The following is a 22,170-nucleotide window of genomic DNA, read 5'->3' on the forward strand; positions in this document are numbered from 1 at the left end:
TTTGAGAGATATTAAGTATATTCATAATGTTGTGCAACCATCACTACCATCCATTTTCGGAACTCTTTTCATCTTTATAAAACTGAAACTCTATATCCATTAAACAGCAACTTTCCATTCCCCACTTCTTCCTATTCCTGATGATCACCATTCCACTTTCTGTCTTTATCATTTTGACTACATTAAGTGCCTCATATAAGTGGAATCATACAATAATTGTCTTTTTGTGACTGACTTATTTCAGTTAGCATGATGTCCTCAGGTTCATCCGTGTTGTAGCATATGTCAGAATTTCCTTTGTTTTTTAAGGCTACATAATATTTTATTGTATGTACCACATTTTGCTTATCCATTTATCCACTGATGGACACTTGCATCGCCTCCATGCTTTAGCTATTGTGAATAATGCTGCTGTGAACATGGGTGTACAAATATCTGTTTGAGTCCTGTTTTCAGTTCTTTTGGATATATACCCAGAAGCGAGATGGCTTGATCATATGGTAATTCTATTTTTAATGTTTTGAGGAACCACCACCATACTGTTTTCCACTGCAGTTGTACCATTTTATGTTCCCACCAGTAGTGTACAAGGGTTCCATTTTCTCCACATCCTCACCAACACTTGTTATTTTCTGGGTGTTTTTTGTTTTTTTTTTAAATTTAATTTTTATTTTTTTGGCTGCGATGGGTCTTTGTTGCTGCGCGCGGGCTTTCTCTAGTTCAGCTGAGCGGGGGCTGCTCTTCATTGTGGTGCGCAGGCTTCTCATTGCGGTGGCTTCTCTTGTTGCAGAGCACAGGCTCTAGGCGCATGGGCTTCAGTAGTTGTGGCACACGGACTCAGTAGTTGTGACTTGCGGGCTCTAGAGCGCAGGCTCAGTAGTTGTGGTGCATGGGCTTAGTTGCTCCGCGGCGTGTGGGATCTTCCCGGACCAGGGCTCAAACCCGTGTCCCCTGCATTGGCAGGCGGATTCTTATCCACTGTGCCACCAGGGAAGTCGCCTTTTTTTTTTTTTTTTTTTTTTTCTGATAGTAATCATCCTGATGTTTATAGTTTTGATTTTCATTTTCCTCACTGTAGTTTTGATTTGCATTTCCCCAATGATTAGTGATATTGAGCATCTTTTCATGTGCTTATTGGCCATTTGTATATCTTCTGGAGAAATGTCTATTCAAATCATTTACCCATTTTTTAATTAGCCTGTTTTTTGTTGATGAGTTTTAGGAGTTCTTTATATATTCTGGATATTAATCCCTTATCAGATATATGATAAATATTTTCTCCCATTCTGTGGGTTGCCCTTTTACTCTGTTGATAGTGTGCCCGTTTGTGCACAAAGTTATTTGTTGTTTTTCTTTTTCTTTTTCAAAAGTTTTTAATTTAAGTTCAATTTATCTATTTTTGTCATTGTTGTTGCCTGTGCCTTTGATGTCATATCCAAGAAATCATTGCCAAATCCAATATCATGAAGCATTAGTCCTGTGTTTTCTTCTAAGAGTTTTATAGTTTTAGCTCTTATATTTAGGTCTTTGATCCATTTTGAGTTAATTTTTGTATATGATGTTAGGTAAGGGTTAAATTTCATTCTTTTGCATGTGGATATCCAGTTTTGCCAGCATCAGTGTTGAAAAGACTGACTTTTCCCATTTGAATCATCTTGACACTTGCCAAAAATCATCTCACCAATCATTTGACCCAGGTTTATTTCTGGGCTCTATTCTATTCCATTGGTCTGTATGTTTGTCTTTAAGCCAGAACGACAAAGTTGTGATTATTGTAGCTTTGTATAAGTTTTGACATCAGGAAGTGTGAGTCCTCCAGCTTTATTTTTCTTTTTCAAGATTGTTTTGGCTATTCAGGGTTCCTTTAAATTGCATATGAATTTTAAGATGGTCCTTTCTATTTCAGCAAAAAACTCCATTGGGCTTTTTATAGAGATTACATTGAATCTGTAGATTGCTTTGGGTAGTACTGACATCTTTTGTTTTGGCAGGGGGGGCTGTGTTGGGTCTCGTTGCTGTGCAGAGGCTTTCTATAGTTGCCGTGAGCGGGGGCTACTCTTCATTGTGGTGCGTGGGCTTCTCATTGCGGTGGCTTCTCTTGTTGCAGAGCACGGGCTCTAGGCACACGGGCTTCAGTAGCTGTGGCACACGGGCTCAGTAGTTTTTTTTAAATGGAACTTTTACAATTTTTAAAAATTAATTAATTAATTTATTTATTTGGCTGAATCCGGTCCTAGTTGCAGCAAGCGGACTCTTTGCTGTGGTGTGCGGTCTTCTGTCTAGTTGTGCGGGCTCAGTAGTCTTGGTGCATGGGCTTAGTTGCCCTGCAGCATGTGGGATCTTAGGTCCCTGACCAGGGATCAAACCCGCATCCTCTGCATTGGAAGGTGGATTCTTAACCACTGGACCACCAGGGAAGTCCTGATCATGTGGTTTTTTTCCCTTATTCTGTTAATGTGGTATATTACATCAATCAGTTTTCATATGTTGATCCTTCCTTGAACGCCAGGAGTAAATCCCACTTGGTCATGGTGTATAATCCTTTTAATATGAGTTTAAGTCTTACCTCCTCTTTAATTTTGGGGGGAAAAATTTGAGAAGGATTGGTGCTAATTCTTCCTTAAGTGTTTAGTAGAATTTACCAGTGAAGCTATCAGGTCCAGGGGTTTTCTTTGTTGGGAGACTTTTTATTATTGATTCACTCTCCTTACTAGATATATGTCTATTTACATTTTTTACTTGTTTGTGATGTAGCCTTGGTAGGTTTTGTGTTTCTAGGAATTTGTCCATTTCATCAAGGTTATTCAATTTGTCGGTATATAGTTGTTCATAGTACTCTTTTATAATCCTTTCTAGTTCTATACTATCGGTAGTAATATCCCCTCTTTCATTTCTGTTTTTGGTAATTTGAGTCTCTTTTTCTTAGTTATTCTAGCTTTGTTGATTTTGTTGATCTTTTTAAAGAACGAGTTTTTGGTTTCATTGATTTTTCTCTCTTGTTTCTTATTCTTTATTTTGTTTATCTCTGCACTAATCTTTATTATTTCCTTCCTTCTGCTAGTTTTGGTTTAGTTTGTTCTTTTTTTTCTTTCTTTAATTGGTTTCTGGTTTGTATGATTTCTTAACCTGATTCTAGATTTAACACAATTATGATTAGGTATGTTTTTGGAAAAGGACAGTAACATGTAACCCTAAAGTAATGTATTTGGCTTTAGAGTTATTACTGATAAAACTCTAGTTTTGGAGATAACAGACATCTTTCTAAAGTTTTTGTAGCTTCATATTAAAACCTTATAAAGCAAATTGACTAAAATAATCTATGGATAACGTAGAATGCATTTATTTGCTTCTTTCCAGGATAACCTAGAATTAGATTTATCATGCAAGCATTTATTACCTTTAATGCTGTCAACATAAAATCTTTAGGTTAGAACCTTAAGTCAGTCTCTTTATTTCATAACTGAAAGAACTGAGAAACAAAGAAATTGGGTAATCTTGTCCCAAATCATGCAGTTAGATAGTTAGATAGCAGATGCTGGAGTCCTGGGCTCACCGCAATCAATTGTGTAGGTTGTGCAACAGTACGTGGTAGTCCTTTCTAAGTCTAGGTCTTCTTTTTTCAGCTGAGTGTTTTTGCCACTAACATTACCCTGACCCTTATTTAAACCAAATTTTAAAAATAAGAATATTCGTTAGAAAAATAATAGAAAAAATTTTGACACTAAACATGAAATATTTTACATATGCCAATAATTTTTTACTAACAGTTGCAAAATCTATTTAATGTAAATTTTCTGTTGACAGCACAAATTTTCAAAATAAACATGTTTCAAAGGATATTACTTAGCAAATATATTCTTTTGTTGATAAAACAGGGCTGGATTCCAAAAACGTATCCAACATATTTGGTCATAGATCAGTTCAGGAACCATTTTTCTTCTACATCTGTAAGCACTTAGATATCATAGATATATGTATATCTACGAAGCATACATCAAATTCAAAGAAATCAGAGCAATCTGAGTTTTTAAGACAGGTTTAATGACAAGAAAATTACCTGGAAGTACAAATGTTTTTTGAGATGTGATTAAGTAAAGCACATTTTTGCCTGTGTTCCTTCCAATTGTATATTACTGCATAACAAATCACTCAAAACATAGTGGCTTAATACAACGGCCATTCATTATTTTTTATGATTCTGTGGGTTGATTGGATGGTTATTCTGTTATTCTCTTTCTTTTCTTTTTTTTAAAAAATTTATTCATTTATTTCTTTTTGGCTATGTTGGGTCTTTGTTGCTGCATACAGGCTATCTCTAGTTGCAGGGTGAGTTGGGGCTACTCTTCGTTGCGGTGCTAGGGCTTCTCATTGCAGTGGCTTCTCTTGTTGCAGAGCAGGGCTCTAGGCGCGCCGGCCTCAGCAGTTGTGGCTCGCGGGCTCTAGAGCGCAGGCTAAGTAGTTGAGGTGCATAGGCTTAGTTGCTCTGTGGCATGTGGGATCCTCCCGGACCAGGGCTCAAACCCGTGTCCCCTGCAGGGGGATTCCCAACCACCGCACCACCAGGGAAGTGTCCGCTTTTTTAAAATTAATTTTTATTGGAGTATATGTTATTCTCTTTCAATGTGTTGTTTAGTTTTAAATGTTTGAATGTTTGAAAATTTTCCTGTTGTCTGTTAATGATTTCTACTTTGATTACATTCTGATCAGAGAACACACTCTGTATGATTTGAGTTCTTTAATTCTTGAGGTTTGATTACCATGAGTAAAATAGATAGCTAGCGGGAACATGCTATAGAGCACAGGAAGCTCAGCTCGGTGCTCTGTGATGACCTAGATGGGTGGGATGGGGGGTGGGGTGGTAGGGAGGTCTAAGAGGGCGGGGATATATGTATACATATAGCTGATTCACTTCATTGTACAGCAGAAACTAACACAACGTTGTAAAGCAGTTACACTCCAATAAAAAAAAAAAGAAAGTAAACACCATAAAAAAAAATTCTTGAGGTTTGTTTTATAGTCAGGATGTGCATATATATTCCATAGGCATTTGAAAAGAATGGATATTCTGCTTTTGGTCAGTGGAGTGTTTTATTAAGACCTGTTGACAGATGGTGGAGTTCTTCTACATCCTTTCTGAATTTCTGTCCATTGTTCTAACAGTTGTTGAGAGGGGGTGTTGAAATCTCCAACTATGCTTGTGGATTTGTCTATTTCTTCTTCTACTTGCTTCACTTTTCCCCCACGTTTTGGAGCTCTGTTGTTTTGGTACATGCCCTTTTTTTTTTTTTCCTCATCCATTTTCTCAATTTTTTCCCTCTATTTTTTTGGATATATCTAGTAGTTATTTTGAAGTTCTTTTCTTCTAACTACTATATTTGATTCACTTATGGGTCAGCTTTTATTATTTTATATCTTGATGATCAGTTACTTTTTCTTGCCTCTTAATATGTCTAGTAATTTTTTTTTTGTAATCCGTATGGTGGATGATACCTTTTCAAGGCCCTGGATTATCCTGTATTCCATTTAAGACTGTTAAATTCTGTTCTAGCAGGCAGTTAAATTACCAGTGAATCACCCTGATCTTATTGAGGCTTAATTCAGCATCACTTTTACTCCTAGGTCCTTACTCTTTGGTCTTAAAGATGTTCACTCTTTGTTTAGGATATATTTCCTTGGGCCATGGTTTGGAAGATGCCCAAAGAGAAAAAGTTAGAGTGAATGGAGGCTAAACAATACACTGCTTAATAACCAAGAGATCACTGAAGAAATCAAAGAGGAAATCAAAAAAATACCTAGAAACAAATGACAATGAAAACACGACGACCCAAAACCTATGGGATGCAGCAAAAGCAGTTCTAAGAGGGAAGTTTATAGCAATACAATCCTACCTCAAGAAACAAGAAACATCTCAAATAAACAACGTAAACTTACACCTAAAGCAGTTAGAGAAAGAAGAACAAAAAAACCCCAAAGTTAGCAGAAGGAAAGAAATCATAAAGATCAGATCAGAAATGAAGGAAACAATAACAAAGATCAATAAAACTAAAAGCTGGTTCTTTGAGAAGATAAACAAAATTGATAAACCATTAGCCAAACTCATCAAGAAAAAAAGGGAGAAGACTCAAATCAACAGAATTAGAAATGAAAAAGGAGAAGTAACAACTGACACTGCAGAAATACAAAGGATCATGAGAGATTACTACAAGCAACTATATGCCAATAAAATAGACAACCTGGAAGAAATGGACACATTCTTAGAAAAGTACAGCCTACTGAGACTGAACCAGGAAGAAACAGAAAATATAAACAGACCAATCACAAGCACTGAAATTGAGACTGTGATTAAAAATCTTCCAACAAACAAAAGCCCAGGACCAGATGGCTTCACAGGTGAATTCTATCAAACATTTTGAGAAGAGCTAACACCTGTCTTTCTCAAACTCTTCCAAAATATAGCAGAGGGAGGAACACTCCCAAACTCATTCTACAAGACCACCATCACCCTGATACCAAAACCAGACAAAGATGTCACAAAGAAAGAAAACTATACGCCAATATCACTGATGAACATAGATGCAAAAATCCTCAACAAAATACTAGCAAACAGAATCCAACAGCACATTAAAAGGATCCTACACCATGATCAAGTGGGGTTTATCCCAGGGATGCAAGGATTCTTCAATGTATGCAAATCAATCAATGTGATACACCATATTAACAAATTGAAGGATAAAAACCATATGATCATCTCAATAGATGCTGAAAAAGCTTTTGACAAAATTCAACACCCACTTATGATAAAAAACCCTCCAGAAAGTAGGCATAGAGGAAACTTACCTCAACATAATAAAGGCCATATATGACAAACCCACAGCCAACATCGTTCTCAATGGTGAAAAACTGAAACCATTTTCACTAAGATCAGGAACAAGACAAGGTTGCCCACTCTCACCACTATTAGTCAACATAGTTTTGGAAGTTTTAGCCACAGCAATCAGAGAAGAAAAAGAAATAAAAGGAATCCAAATCGGAAAAGAAGTAAAGCTGTCACTGTTTGCAGATGACATGATACTATACATAGAGAATCCTAAGACTCTACCAGAAAACTACTAGAGCTAATCAATGAATTTGGTAAAGTAGCAGGATACAAAATTAATGCACAAAAATCTCTTGCATTCCTATACACTAATGATGAAAAATCTGAAAGAGAATTTAAGGAAACACTCCCATTTGCCATTGCAACAAAAAGAATAAAATACCTAGGAATAAACCTACCTAAGGAGACAAAAGACCTGTATGCAGAAAACTATAAGACACTGATGAAAGAAATTGAAGATGATACAAACAGATGGAGAGATATACCATGTTCTTGGATTGGAAGAATCAACATTGTGAAAATGACTATACTACCCAAAGCAATCTACAGATTCAGTGCAATCCCTATCAAACTACCAATGGCATCTTTCACAGAACTAGAACAAAAAATTGCACAATTTGTATGGAAACACAAAAGACCCCGAATAGCCAAAGCAATCCTGAGAAAGAAAAATGGATGGAGGAATCAGGCTCCCTGACTTCAGACTATACTACAAAGCTACAGTAATCAAGACAGTATGGTACTGGCACAAAAACAGAAATATAGATCAATGGAACAGGATAGAAAGCCCAGAGATAAACCCACACACATATGGTCACCTTATCTTTGATAAAGGAAGCAAGAATATACAATGGAGAAAAGACAGCCTCTTCAATAAGTGTTGCTGGGAAAACTGGACAGCTACATGTAAAAGAATGAAATTAGAATGCTCCCTAACACCGTACACAAAAATAAACTCAAAATGGATTAAAGACCTAAATGTAAGGCCAGACACTATAAAACTCTTAGAGGAAAACATAGGCAGAACATTCTGTGACATAAATCACAGCAAGATCGTTTTAGACCCACCACCTAGAGAAATGGAAATAAAAATAAACAAATGGGACCTAATGAAACTTAAAAGCTTTTGCACAGCAGAGGAAACCATAAACAAGACAAAAAGACAGCCCTCAGAATGGGAGAAAATATTTGCAAATGAAGCAACTGACAAAGGATTAATCTCCAAAATTTACAAGCAGCTCATGTAGCTCAATATCAAAAAAACAAACAACCCAATCCAAAAATGGGCAGAAGGCCTAAATAGACATTTCTCCAAAGAAGATATACAGATTGCCAACAAACACATGAAAGGATGCTCAACATCACTAATCATTAGAGAAATGCAAATCAAAACTACAATGAGATATCACCTCACACCAGTCAGAATGGCCATCATCAAAAAATCTACAAACAATAAATGCTGGAGAGGGTGTGGAGAAAAGGGAACCCTCTTGCACTGTTGGTGGGAATGTAAATTGATACAGCCACTATGGAGAACAGTATGGAGGTTCCTTAAAAAACTAAAAATAGAACTACCATATGACCCAGCAATCCTACTACTGGGCATATACCCTGAGAAAACCATAATTCAAAAAGAGTCATGTACCACAGTGTTCATTGCAGCTCTGTTTACAATAGCTAGGACATGGAAGCAACCTAAGTGTCCATTGACAGATGAATGGATAAAGAAGATGTGGCACATATATACAATGGAATATTACTCAGCCATAAAAAGAAACAAAATTGAGTTATTTGTAGTGAGGTGGAGGGACCTAGAGTCTGTCATACAGAGTGAAGTAAGTCAGAAAGAGAAAAACAAATACCATATGCTAACACATATATATGGAATCTAAAAAAAAAAAATTGTTCTGAAGAACCTAAGGGCAGGACAGGAATAAAGATGCAGACGTAGAGAATGGACTTGAGGACACGGGGATGGGGAAGGGTAAGCTGGGACGAAGTGAGAGAGTGTCATGGACTTATATATACTACCAAATGTAAAATAGATAGCTAGTGGGAAGCAGCCACATAGTACAGGGAGATCAGCTCAGTGCTTTGTGACCACATAGAGGGGTGGGATAGGGAGGGTGGGAGGGAGATGCAAGAGGGAGGAGATATGGGGATATATGTATATGTATAGCTGATTCACTTTGTTATAAAGCAGAAACTGGTGCACCATTGTAAAGCAATTATACTCCAATAAAGATGTTAAAAAAATAAAAATATATTTTATAAAAAAAAAAGGGAACATTGCAAATGCTCCCTTCTTTAAGTTATCATAACCCTAGCCCTAGCTTGGTTGCTGTCCAGTGCCTCCAGTTGTTTTCTTTTTTCCCCAGTTTTTATAGTTGTTTATGATAGAGAGTAAGTCCAATCGCAGCTACTGCTCAAAGGCTAAGACTAAAGTCTTAGAATTAAAAAAAAATTCTAATAATGATATTAGGCCTTTAGGAGTGGATTATTCTTTTTTTAATTTCTTACTTTGTTATTTTTTCCTTTTTTAGAAATAATATTGTTCATTAACATAAAAAAAGTGCTTAGTACAATTCCTCTCTAAGGTCTGTACTCAAGATATGTTAGCAGAGTATATATAAAGACTCTTCAAAAATTAAAGTAAATTCAAGCAAAACAGTTTCTTGGGAGCCTAGAGAAGCTGGGCGCAATAGTAGTTCCCTGATCTGTGGGCATTCATAAACCCTTATTTTCTTTTCAATTAGATTTGTATATCAAACACCAAGTAACTCAATATAGGAATTTGGTTAAAATATATTTTATCTTACATATATTTGAAGTATTAGTAAAACTAAAATTGTAATGTGAAGTCATTTGTTTTTGACATCATGTCAGAAGTGGTTACAGCTAAGTTAGTCATTTAGTTAAGTATAATGAAACTCTAGATGGATACTGAAACCTAATATTTAATTAAGGTTTCTTTAATTAATTCTTTAGTAAAAGAATTGCCCAACCACATAAAACCTTATTTTTGTACTCAGTCTTTACTTTTCATTAGCAATATTTGGGTCATTTTTGAAATAAAGAACAATACCATTTGTCTTTATATGCACAACAGGAGTTAAGGAGTTACATAAAATTTTGAAGCAGAGAATTTGAAACTAAAGAAATGTATGTATGATGATAGAGGGATAGAATGGATACGCTCTATGAGAATATTTTATTGTTAATTGCCTTACTGTCTATGCACATGGGCTCATGGTAAAATTATTTACAAGTGAATATGACTTATTTTTACATCTTTGTAAAATTCTTTGCCTCATTACAACAAGTTAGTGATGAGAAAAAATATAGGGTAGTATCAGTCCACAGGGATTTACCTTGGTGACATAATCCCAAGTGGTAATGACTTCACAGAATTTGTTGTTATTTTTTGCCAAGTCTTTTTTTCTTAAATAGATCTAACACAGTTTCTACACTTAAACATGACACCTAAGTTTGAGGCTATAGCTATATTTGACCTTGGCTGTAGTATAAACAGTAATTATTTTATTTTGAGTTACTGTTGACTATGGATTTAACAATTTTTTAAACTTCAAAGAATGTGGAAATTCAAAATTATTCGGAGTTGTAACCGTATCTCACAAGTCTGATTCTTGTGGAAAATTTTGGGCTTGCTCAAAAGTAAGGTAAAATAATTTTAATGGACTTTTGGTAAGACAGATTTCAAAAATTGTTCAGATGGTCATGGTAATATATATGCCTCTAAGCTGCCTCTCCTTTTTTTTCCTCTTGTCTTTCCTCAATCTCTTGCTTTTCTTCTCCCACTTAAAAAATATCAAAACAAAACAAAAATTCCTTTCTTCTTGTTTTACTTCTGAAAATCTGCAGGATGGACATGTAGAGGTGGCACGTTTGCTTTTGGATAGTGGTGCTCAAGTGAATATGCCTGCAGATTCATTTGAGTCTCCGTTAACGCTAGCTGCCTGTGGAGGACACGTTGAATTGGCAGCTCTACTTATTGAAAGGGGCGCAAATCTTGAGGAAGTTAATGATGAAGGATACACTCCCTTGATGGAAGCTGCTCGGGAAGGACATGAAGAGATGGTGGCACTACTCTTAGCACAAGGTAAAATAGTTTTACTTCTTTAATTAAAAAATCCATTTCCTTTGGTTTTTTGTGTCAGTATCCCTGAAGTTTACTACAACTAAGATATTTTTTGCATTGATGATAAAATAAATTATCAACACCCTGGAAAGAACCCCAGAAGCAGAGAAAAGATAATTATCACAAATCAGAACACTTTATTGTAAGTCTTTTGTAACTAGTTTTATCTATTTTCATGCTTTCCTCAGGAGCAAATATAAATGCTCAGACAGAAGAAACCCAAGAAACTGCTCTGACGTTGGCTTGCTGTGGAGGATTTTCTGAAGTTGCAGACTTCCTGATTAAGGCAGGGGCTGACATAGAACTTGGCTGCTCCACACCTCTGATGGAGGCTTCTCAGGAGGGACACCTGGAGTTGGTTAAATATTTACTGGCTGCTGGTATGTGGCTTTAAAAATGCCTTTTAGAAAAAGACTTTTATATTGCTTTCATAACTTTAACAATTAACCATAACTTTTTCAACTTTCTACAAAAGTTGAAAGACAGCTCCATAATTTAACTCTCTTCTTAGGCTTTTAAATCTCCAAAAATGTCATTTTTTTAAAAGATTTCTTAGAGTTATTAATGTTTGCTTGGTGACTGTAAGGCTTCCTGTTGACCTCTTTCCATTGAATGTTTGTGGCTTTTGAGGGGAGAAGTTAGTTCCTCCTAGTGTCTGTTAATAAGAGGAGGTGGGGATGACATAGAGGTTATAATTTGATACCCTTAAGCCTGTTCATTTCTTGACATTTCTGACTTCTCAAAAAAAATAAGAAAGAATGAACGAACAAGTGGGAATCTTTTTTTTGGCAGAAGTATTTAGTTTTTTGGGTTTTTTTGTTTATTTGTTTTTAAATATTTATTTATTTGGCTGCATTGGGTCTTAGTTGTGGCATGCGGGATCTTCATTGCAGCGTGAGGGATCTTTGTTGTGGTGCGGGCTCTTCGTTGCGGCATGCAGGCTTCTCTCTAGTTGTGGCGCATGGGCTCCAGAGCGCGCGGGCCCAGTAGTTGCGGCACATGGGCTCTCCAGTGTGGCACGCGGGCTCTAGAGCACATGGGCTTAGTTGCCCCGTGGCATGTGGCATCTTAGTTCCCCGACCAGGGATCAAACCCGCGTCCCCGCGGAAGGTGGATTCTTAACCACTGGACCACCAGGGAAGTCCCAGAAGTGTTTAGTTTTAAAATAATTTGTGCTTTATATATTGTTAACCAGTGGTAAGAAGTAAGTTTTTTTACATAGAATATTTGTAGTTTTATATAGAGCAAGTTAAGGATATATCAGAAAAAATTGATCCAGACAGATGTAAACCTTTATATATCCCTTAGAAATAGTATAAAATTTTTTGTCCATATCTAATAAGTTGTTTAAAACTTGACATATAAGGAAATTAATACATAAAGGAAAATAAAATATTTAGCAAAACTTTATTTATCCTTTACTGTTAATATTAATTTGATTATAGCCCAGCATCAATTATTCCTTTGAATTATTATTGCAATAATTTCTTAATCCAGATCATTAATGGTTTGGATGATTATTTAGATTTTGAACCAATGCACAAACCAACCATACAGGCTGACCTCTTCCTTGACTCAAATACTATTATTTGCTGTAGTTAGTAAATGTATGTGCATTATTCAGTTATTTTTCCCTCATTATTTTCTGTAACTGTCTGTGTCCCATTCAGGAGTCTTTCTTTACCGATGCTTATCAGTCTTCATTCTCCCCACATCCCTCTAAGTGTCAAGATATTGTTAAGGGGCTTTTAAAAGAAGGAATAAATAACGTTAACTAAGAAATCACCGGACATTCTGCTCAACTCATGTGTTAACTCTATTAATTACCACTGGCCACTGGTATAGCAAATATTACACACATCTTATAGAAACTGATGTACAGTCATGTTACATAAGCAAATCAAGCTAATAAGTGACAGGGCCAATATTCAAACTTAGAACTCCTGACATTGTTTTTTCTATTGCGTCACCACTGATTCTCATATTTAGCTACTTTTGCTAATTTGAAGTAGGTAGTTTCTGGAACTGTCTCGGGGGCCTGAGAATCACTTTTTATGTGATCACTACCTAAAACAATTTTTTTCCAGATTAGAGTGTGATTTATTTACATGCATTTCTTCTTATAGTGTAGCGCTAAAGAAGAATCCAACAGGTCTTTTAATACACTGCCTATACAATTTTTAAAAAAAATTCAAAAACCTTTTGTTACGGCATTTTTTTCAAACATTTAGAAAATATGATGAATCCTAAGAACCCATCACCCAGCTTTAAGAATCTCATTTCATCTATACTCCCTCTATATCCCCCACTTATTTTTATATAATATTTATTAAAAATAATTAAACATTAAATTTTTTTTATTGAGAGATAATTGACATACAACATTATATTAGTTTCAGGTGTACAAAATAATGATTTGATATTTGTGTATATTGTGAAATCACCACCAGAATAAGTCTAGTTAATATCCGTCTCCACACATAGTTATAAAAACATTTTAAAATTAACATTTAAATTTTTTAAATTTGAAAATAAATTTGTTTTTACAAATTATCAATAAATATTTCAGTATGTATCTGTAAAAGACAGTCTTTTAAAAAAGTAACCACAGTACCATTTTCTTACCTAAATTTTTAAAATAATAATTCCTTGGTGTCATTAAATATCCAAGCAGTTTTCATATTTTCCTGATAGTCTTAAAAATGTGTATGTGTGTGTTTAATGACTTTTTTGAATTAGGATTCAAATAAGATTCATACAGTAACTCTTGATCAATACATCTCTTAAGTCCCTTTAATTTATGGGCCCTTCATCGTCTTTCTTTTCTTTTTTCCCTTGCAAGTTTTGGTTGAAGACATGAAATGTTTATCCTTTAGGCTTCCCAGAGTATGGATTTTGCTAATTGCACCTCCACGATTTCAGTTAACTTGTTTTTCTGTCCCTTGGATTTCCTATAAGTAGTACTTAGATCTAGAGACTTGATTGAATTCAGGTATGATGTATGTTTGTTTTGTTCTGTTTTGTTTTTAAGACTACTTCATAGGTAGTATTTGTGTACTTTCTTCAGGAGGTAGTAAATGTCTGATTGTCTCTCTTTTTGATTATTAGATATTGATGATCATTGCTTAGATCCATTAATTCGTTAGGGGTTACAAAGTGGTAATATTCTAAATTCTATTATTCCTTCCTTGTTTATTAGCAGGAATATGTCTATAAAGAGAAACTTCCCTTCATCAACTATTTGGTTACTCTTAGGTATAAATCATATAGGAACAGTAGTATAAATGTTTGATTTTTCCCCCCCTTTCTTCTCCCCCCATCACCCCAAATAATGAGGTGGACCCCTAGTATCCTTCACTGGTGACCAATGAAGTGGTTTTTTTGTTTTTGATTTGAACATCATTTTGAACTTCTAGATTTAAACATACATGATGGCTTTTACTCTATCATAGTCCTCATTCTTTTTGATGTAAAAATTGCTGAAAGATGGGACAGTTTCACTATCTTTGGTCAATAAGTTTAGCTCCTAAATCCTTTTGGTGTGACCTCATTATAGTCTCTGTTTCCTTGCTTTTTGATATTGCTAGGTGTTTCAGGCCCATCTTATACAGATTCTCCCCCAGTCTTGGAACCAATTATTTCTTTAAGAAGCCCTAATTTCATTTAGTAGGATATGGTACTTAGAGATCACAATCTTAGCTAGAGATGCTATTTCAGCTTGGTCTTTCATTGTCTCTAGGCCTTTTTAGTTGGTCAGAGTAAGGAAATATTTTTCTTACAGATAATAATACAACATGAATTCATGTCAGTACTTCCAATTCAGAACCGTACGGTTTTACTTACCTTCAGCAATCTTTTATCTGTGTTTTCTCTCAGCCATGCCCCGAATTTCACTCACCAAAGGATTACTCATTTGATTTTTACCTCAGTATCCATAGAACAGAAACCAAAACGACCATCAATATGATTTCTGAAAACTGTTTGATATTTTTTGCTTTAGCAGCCCTTTTATTTCTTAGGGTATATCTTACTGGGGATGTATAGGCAGATTATTATTATTATTTTTTTTTTTTAAATAAATTTATTTATTTATTTACTTTGGCTGCGTTGGGTCTTCGTTGCTGCGCGTGGGTTTTTCTCTGGTCACGTTGAGCAGGGGCTACTCTTTGTTGTTGTGCGCGGGCTTCCCATTGCGGTAGCTTCTCTTGTTGCAGAGCACAGGCTCTAGGCACGCGGACTTCAGTAGTTGCAGCACGCGGCTCAGTAGTTGTGGGTCGCGGGCTCTAGAGCACAGGCTCAGTCGTTGTGGCGCATGGGCTTAGTTGCTCTGCGGCATGTGGTATCTTCCCGGACCAGGGCTCAAACCCGTGTCCCCTGCATTGGCAGGCGGATTCTTAACCACTGTGCCACCAGGGAAGTCCAGATTATTGTATTTTTTAATCATTTGGTATAGTTCCTTTCTGTGTGGCTAAAAGCATTTTTCCAAAACATTTAAAGGAAAATTAGGATTCTTAAAATCTGATATTTTCATATTTAGAGTTTATGAGTTTCACCAAATTATAAAATTCACAAAGTAAATGTGTAATTTTTTTGTTTGTCAGGTGCTAACGTTCATGCTACAACAGCAACAGGAGACACAGCCTTAACCTACGCTTGTGAAAATGGACATACGGATGTTGCAGATGTTTTACTTCAAGCAGGGGCTGATTTAGTAAGATATTTTTAATTTCAAATATTTTTTGTGTGAATGTTAATACTCGTTTATTTTTAACATTTAGAAAACACTAGTAAAGAAGATCAATAGTTTGCATGCTTTGTATAAAATAACTTTTAAAAGTTTGGCTACTTGTTCTAGTTGTTGCATTTATTAAATGTATTTGAAAATAGTTTTTAAAAGGGCATACTGTTTCTTTTCCTAGGTAAAAACATTTGTTTCTTTCTTCCTCTCACCCCAGTCCCATTTGACATTCCTGAACCTTTTTAACTGCCCTTTATTAGACATATAAATTCAACGATATGTTTGTAGCATAGGATAACCTGTTAAATCACTTTGAGTGATTTCTTTTGTTTTTCTAATTAGTTAGACATTTAAAATAAAGCTACTGTCATCTTCCTAACAACATTATTACAGCATTTCATTCTTTTTCTGTTCTTTTAATATCTTCTATTTTGGCTTTTCAAAGTTTCAAATTAGATGGCAGGTTCATATGTGTAATAATCCTTACAACTATGGGAAATTATAAATAATATCCCACTTAAAGGTTTATGCTTCTTGCGGAAATGTTTGCTTTGACTAATTTTTATTTTGTGAGAGTATTTTGAACTGCTTTCTAGAGTTTCTTCCAGAATTCCCTTATGTATTTCTTAAAAATCTGTGTGAGACACGCATAGTTATAAATGCTGTAGAGAATCAACTTTATTAATTTCAGTTATTTAGAAAAAACTGTGCAAGTATTGTCTTTTAAACCATTTCCAATAACAGACATTCCCCCCAAAATACCTGAGAACATTGTTGGAAAATAATTAGACTATAATAAGTGTATAGTGTAATTATGCTATTTATTTATCATCATTTCTACTACTAATAAATATTGTAGTGATAAGACTAGCATTCATTCTTATTAATTAGGATCTGCCAGTTAGAATTTCTAAGAGGTGTACTTTTTTCGTTTGAAAATTATGACGGATATGTTAAGTAGATCTTAATCTTCTGCCTTCTTTCTTTATCTCATTCCTTTTTTTAAAGTTGCTTTGGGCCATCTAAAAATTAAGAATTGAAGCATTTCATCACTTGGAATAAACAGGGTAGAGCATAAAAGCTTAGATAATATAAGCAAAGTTTAATACTCTTATCCTCTGAATTCTTATCAAAATTCTTCCTTCTTCCATTTTTCCATAGCTAAGTCACTTTCTTGACTAATTTGCTAGTTCTTCTAAAAATGTTAAATAGGAAAAGAGGAATTATCTGTTAAATGCACTTTAAAGTATAGCAAAACCTTAGTGCTTTTTGACAGTTAAAAATTTGTTATGAAATATTTTTAAATGCCCTTTAAAACAAAGGGCATTTAAAAATAGAAAACAAAATAGTTGTTATTTATTTTTATAGTCCTCTGGAATTAGGTAAATTGTGATTAAAATTCCTTAGAAGAATTTCATTAAATAAGCAGATTGAAAGATTTGAATTTACCATACTGTTTTACATTCAAAATATAAGATTAAAAAATGGCTCAGATAAATATTTATCTTAAGTACAAAGGTAATACTGTTATTCTAACGTAACTTTTTCTCTTTTGCAAACGGTCTTTGCATTCATATATACATGTAATTATAATCATAGTATAGTACAGTTGTTTTCTATTTTCCAGAATGTGTGTTCTGTCATAATCTTTTCCATATTGCTACATATTCTCTATATTTATAACTTGTGCATAATATTCCATCAAGTTGATGAGCCATAATCATTCACTTATTATTGAACTTTTGACTTGCTTTTTATTTTTCACTGTTGTAAATACTGCTAGATTTAATAATTTCATGTGCATAACTTTTTCTTTTTTTCTCCTTTTGAATTATTTCATGTATTAATTTTTCACTTTAAAAAATATATTCCTATTTTATGCTTTTGCTATCTGTGGCGAGATATTTCAATTTTAATATTAGTTATTTTCCTGATTGTAAAAAGCAATTCTTGTTCTTTATAGAAAATGTGGAAAGTATGGAAAAGCATAGTAAGTTTGATATTTAAAACCTATAAATAATTTCAGGCTTTACTATAAGCCATAGGCGGGAAACAAAAGACCTAGTCAAAAACAAGAAGTGAGTAAAGCAGGCAGATCAGTCCCTGAGTCCTGAGGAAGAAAATGACTGATAATTCTTGCTAGCTGGACCTAAAAGGACAGTAGCACCTTTCTTGTCCTTCATTGTTTTCTGTCACCTCCTAGTATCTGTTTAGGACTGTAGTAATTTCCTCCAGTGGTTTGGAATTGGAAGACTACACTCCCATTGCGTGCAGTGGAGATGTATTCCATTTCTGGCATCCCATAGATGTATTCTTGATGTCTAGGTTTGGTAGTTCTTTAAGTTAAATTGTTTGTTTGTTTGTTTTCGTGGGCTAGCTGAGAACCTTCATTTTGGGGGGAACTATTTTTACCTTCGGTTTTAAATAAGAACGCACAAGTCAACCTTTGAAACACAATCTGGGCCATGCTTTGTTAGATTTTTAGAGCTTAACTTTTGCCACAATTTAAGGCTTTGTTATTATATATTTTTTAAAGAGCTTAAAAGTTGTCTCTCATTTTTAAAAATATTCTGTAGAATCAGGATATTAATTACAATTTTATAAAAATGTAATGCAACAATTTGGATTTCTTATATTGTTTCCTGAGATGAAACTGAGAGGTTTTTAAGGCTTTTCATTCTACATGTGTAGTAGGTATAGTTTAGAACTTAGTTTTAAAGGAAATCTAGACAGTTTCTTATTTAATGCTTTTTTAAAAATCCACAACCAGAACTGTTAGTATACTTGAGCATTTTCAGGTAGATCCTCAAAATATGTGCATGTTCTCATTTGAAACTTAGTTATTTGAAATTTTATTTTTTCTTGTTTTAAAATGAAAAGATATTTGATATTTCCAGTAAAAAAAACCCTGAATATCCATCATATTTAGAAGGTTATGGATTGATATGTAACTTGTCTACCTTTGTAATAATTGCATACATTTGAATAATCCGTTATTAAAAACCTTTGGACTAGATTAGTATTCTTAAATAAGCCACTTAAAATGTTCCTTTTGGAAATCAAAAATTAAATGAAATAAAAAATTGTCCATTAATTCCAGAGGTTTTTTTTGAAAATTCTTCCTATTTAACATGCAAAATCATTTTAACTACTCAATAAGCAGAGAGCCTTGAACAAATCACCTAATCCATATCTTCCATATAGTTGCACCTCTTGTTACCACTGTAATGGGAATCATTATATATTGAAATAAAGATTATTCCTTTATGTACTTTTTTCTCTGCATAGCATCTTTTGTTTATTGGGCCCAAATTAGTTTTTAGTATTTGGTGTGATTACAGGTATAATATGATGTAAACCCATCGTAAGAAAGTTTGTATTAAAACACATTAGCATTCTGTAGTATACTTAAAATCTAAAAGAAATTTTAAAAAAAAGAAAAAAGAAACAAATAAACCAGCCTTTGGAAACTAATCTTATTTCTCTGAAAAGGAATATACTATGTGTCCTTACAAATTTGTTATTGAACTGCTTGACCAGAAATAACCAATAAACACCATTTAAAAATCAAAGTTGAGTGACTCCCCTGGCGGTCCAGTGGTTAAAACTCCGCGCTTCCACTGCTGGGGGCATGGGTTCAATCCCTGGTCCGGGAACTAAGATCCCATCTGCCGTGAGGCGCGGCCAAAAAAATAATAAATAAAAATAAAATTGACATCTGCAATATTAAAAAAAACAAAAACTGAAGTTGATTCAGTTCCATTGTCTTTGAGTCACTGTCCTGGTGTCCTGTATAATTATTACTTTAGGCCATTCTCCCCAGTTACTGGTCTTTAGACCAAAAGGCAGAGTTTTAATATTTCATTCTTACTTGTATCTTGATAGCTTACTTCAGCTAAAGCATTTATATGGCTTGATTTCTTTTACCACAGTCCCCTAGCCCCCTCTTTACTATTACTTTTATGTTCAAGGTGGAGAATTTGCATAGTTAACTATTCAACAGTATAACTTGGATTGTAAAACCCTACTCTGCTTCTTTCTTTTTTTCTCTTGCTTGCTTTTAATTTTGACTTACTTTGTTGTCTATGTTTTCCTGGCTTCCATGCCCAACCATGTTATTGTTATAGAGATGATCCATCTCTATGAAAGATGACTGCATCAGGTCAGAGTTTCCAAAGGCCCTAATGATAGGATGTTTAGGTGGCAACAGTGTTGGTTAACATGTCAGTGTTGTTTTGTTTTTCTGTTTTTAAAAAAAAAAAAAAATATATATATATATATATATATATAGTAGGAGTTTTTGTTGTGTTTTATTTTTATTTTATTTTATTTTTTTCTTCCAGGTTTATTAAGATATAATTGACATACAGTACTGTATAAGTTTAACTTGTGATTATCACAATAAATTTAGGAACCTCTATCATCTCATATAGATACAAAATTAAAGAAATGAAAAAAAATTTATTCCTTGTCATGGGATCTCTTAGGATTTGCTCTCTTAACAACTTTCATATATAACATACAGCAGTATTAATTATATTTATCATGTTGTATAATACATCCCTAGTACTTACTTATAACTTGAAGTTTGTACAGAGTTGCTTTGATTTGGTGGTGTTTCTGGTTTTCAAACCATTTGTAAAGATGATGGAATCTTTCTCTTTTCATCATGACATGTTAATTTCAGCACTAAAATTTGATACATTTGTTGAGATAAAAGAAATATTTGTCATCTGTGGAATTTCCTTCACATGTATTTGCCAACAAAGCTAAGGTTGGAAAGGGAGAGTGATATATAAATCCCGTAAATTAGTATTCCTTCCTTGTCTACAGCTCCTTGGCCTTTCATTTCTAGAAGAGGAACTCAAGTAGTATTTCCCATAATAAACAACTGACATAGATATTAGAGAAGGTAAATACATTCTAGTTGTGTTCACATAAAGATTTTTTATGACCCACTTTAGCATGTTACAGGCCTTCATTGCTATTTGAAAGTAAATCTACTAAAAGGAAGAAATACCTGTGGAAGGCATCCTGTAATCCTGTATCTGAATGGAGGGCTAATGAGTGACAAAGGCTACACTTATTTATTTAGAAAGAACTCAACATTAGAGATGCTACTGAACATTAGACAAGACACCGGAATTTTCATCATAGCCATCAGATCACTGATGTATAAGTAAATAGTTGCCTCAATATTCTCATCTGTAAAATGAAATCTAGTGTTATTTTCTGGACTATTTTACCCAAGTCCTGTAAATATTCTTTCTTTGGCTATGCTGGGTGTCCTAGGGCAAATCACTTAGATTCCCTAGCCTTCTTTTGTTTTTCTTTCTCATCTCCCCCCTTTCCTTTATTTTATGAGGGGTTTGGACCAGAAGATCTTTAATGACGTGGCTTAAGAAATCTAATTTTATGATTTTTAAAGAACAGGTTAACTAGCTACCTGTTTGGAGGTATCAGATGGACTAGATGAGTACTTAGCCCAAGAATGTGTAAAGTGCTATGGGATCCTTGAAGAAAATGAAATTTTAAGGTGTGAGTCATAATTGATTATAGTGATGTGTTACACAAATTATTCTATCTCTTAAAATCTTTGGGTATATTAAATGTATCTTAAATTACTTAATTTTGGGCATTATTTATAATGAATAATTAGCAGATTTAGCTTATTATAAAATATTTTAATAGATAAAAGTTACTAATCCCTAGAAAACACAGTAATGTGGTAAGGCCACCCCAGTAAAGAATAATTTGGCATTATAATGCTAAATCATTCTCTCTCCCACCCTATCTTTTTACTATCAGTATTTTATCCTACTTAAATACTGTCAAAGAAGTAGGAAGAGTTTCCTTAACATGGATTTTTATTGTAAGTAAACTATTTTCTTAAGAATAAAATCTCTCCAGTTATCTTTGGAATTGTTCAATTACGAATTTATTCTTCTTTTCCTTCGGTTAAACTTTATTTTGAGTAGCAGAATAAACTTTTGTTACATCCTCTTCTTCTCATCTTATATGCCTTCAAACTTTTCAAAATTTCCTTTCTTTAGGATTGTTTTTTTCAGCTTTGGCTTTCAAGTATACATAGGTAATGCCCAGTGAGAGACAAGGAATTTAGAAATACCATTTTACTTTGAGATGTTAGCCACCTTGAAAATAGGGGTGGAAGACGGAGAGGTTTTTCCAAGGACAAGATAGGACATGGTTTCTTTCTTTCAGCTCATAATAAATCTGCTTTAGATGCAGTAGATCAAAGAAAATAAATAGAACCAACCTAAAGAAGTGTGGTGGGCACACAGTGTTGCTAATTCTGGGTCTTTGCCATATTGAGTAATAGTTGGTCCTATGCAAATCAGTTATATTTTTTCTTATTTTTAAATAGGTAATATATAA

At 34.2% G+C, this 22,170-nt stretch overlaps 1 protein-coding gene across 10 annotated transcripts in view; it reads left to right on the forward strand.

Moving 5' to 3' along the window:
• ANKHD1 (ankyrin repeat and KH domain containing 1) overlaps positions 1–22,170 on the forward strand; it is a 120,731-nt gene that overhangs the window by 34,310 nt on the left and 64,251 nt on the right. For 9 of the 10 annotated variants that reach the window (XM_061189683.1, XM_061189684.1, XM_061189685.1 and 6 more), the window contains exons 8-10: positions 10,760–10,997; positions 11,225–11,416; positions 15,638–15,747. In XM_061189683.1, the coding sequence (XP_061045666.1) occupies positions 10,760–10,997; positions 11,225–11,416; positions 15,638–15,747 (540 nt within the window). The remainder of the gene's footprint in view (positions 1–10,759; positions 10,998–11,224; positions 11,417–15,637; positions 15,748–22,170) is intronic. The other variant, XM_061189692.1, reaches the window with a different exon arrangement.

Source organism: Eubalaena glacialis, chromosome 4 (genome assembly GCF_028564815.1).
Source record: "Eubalaena glacialis isolate mEubGla1 chromosome 4, mEubGla1.1.hap2.+ XY, whole genome shotgun sequence".
NCBI lineage: Eukaryota > Metazoa > Chordata > Mammalia > Artiodactyla > Balaenidae > Eubalaena > Eubalaena glacialis.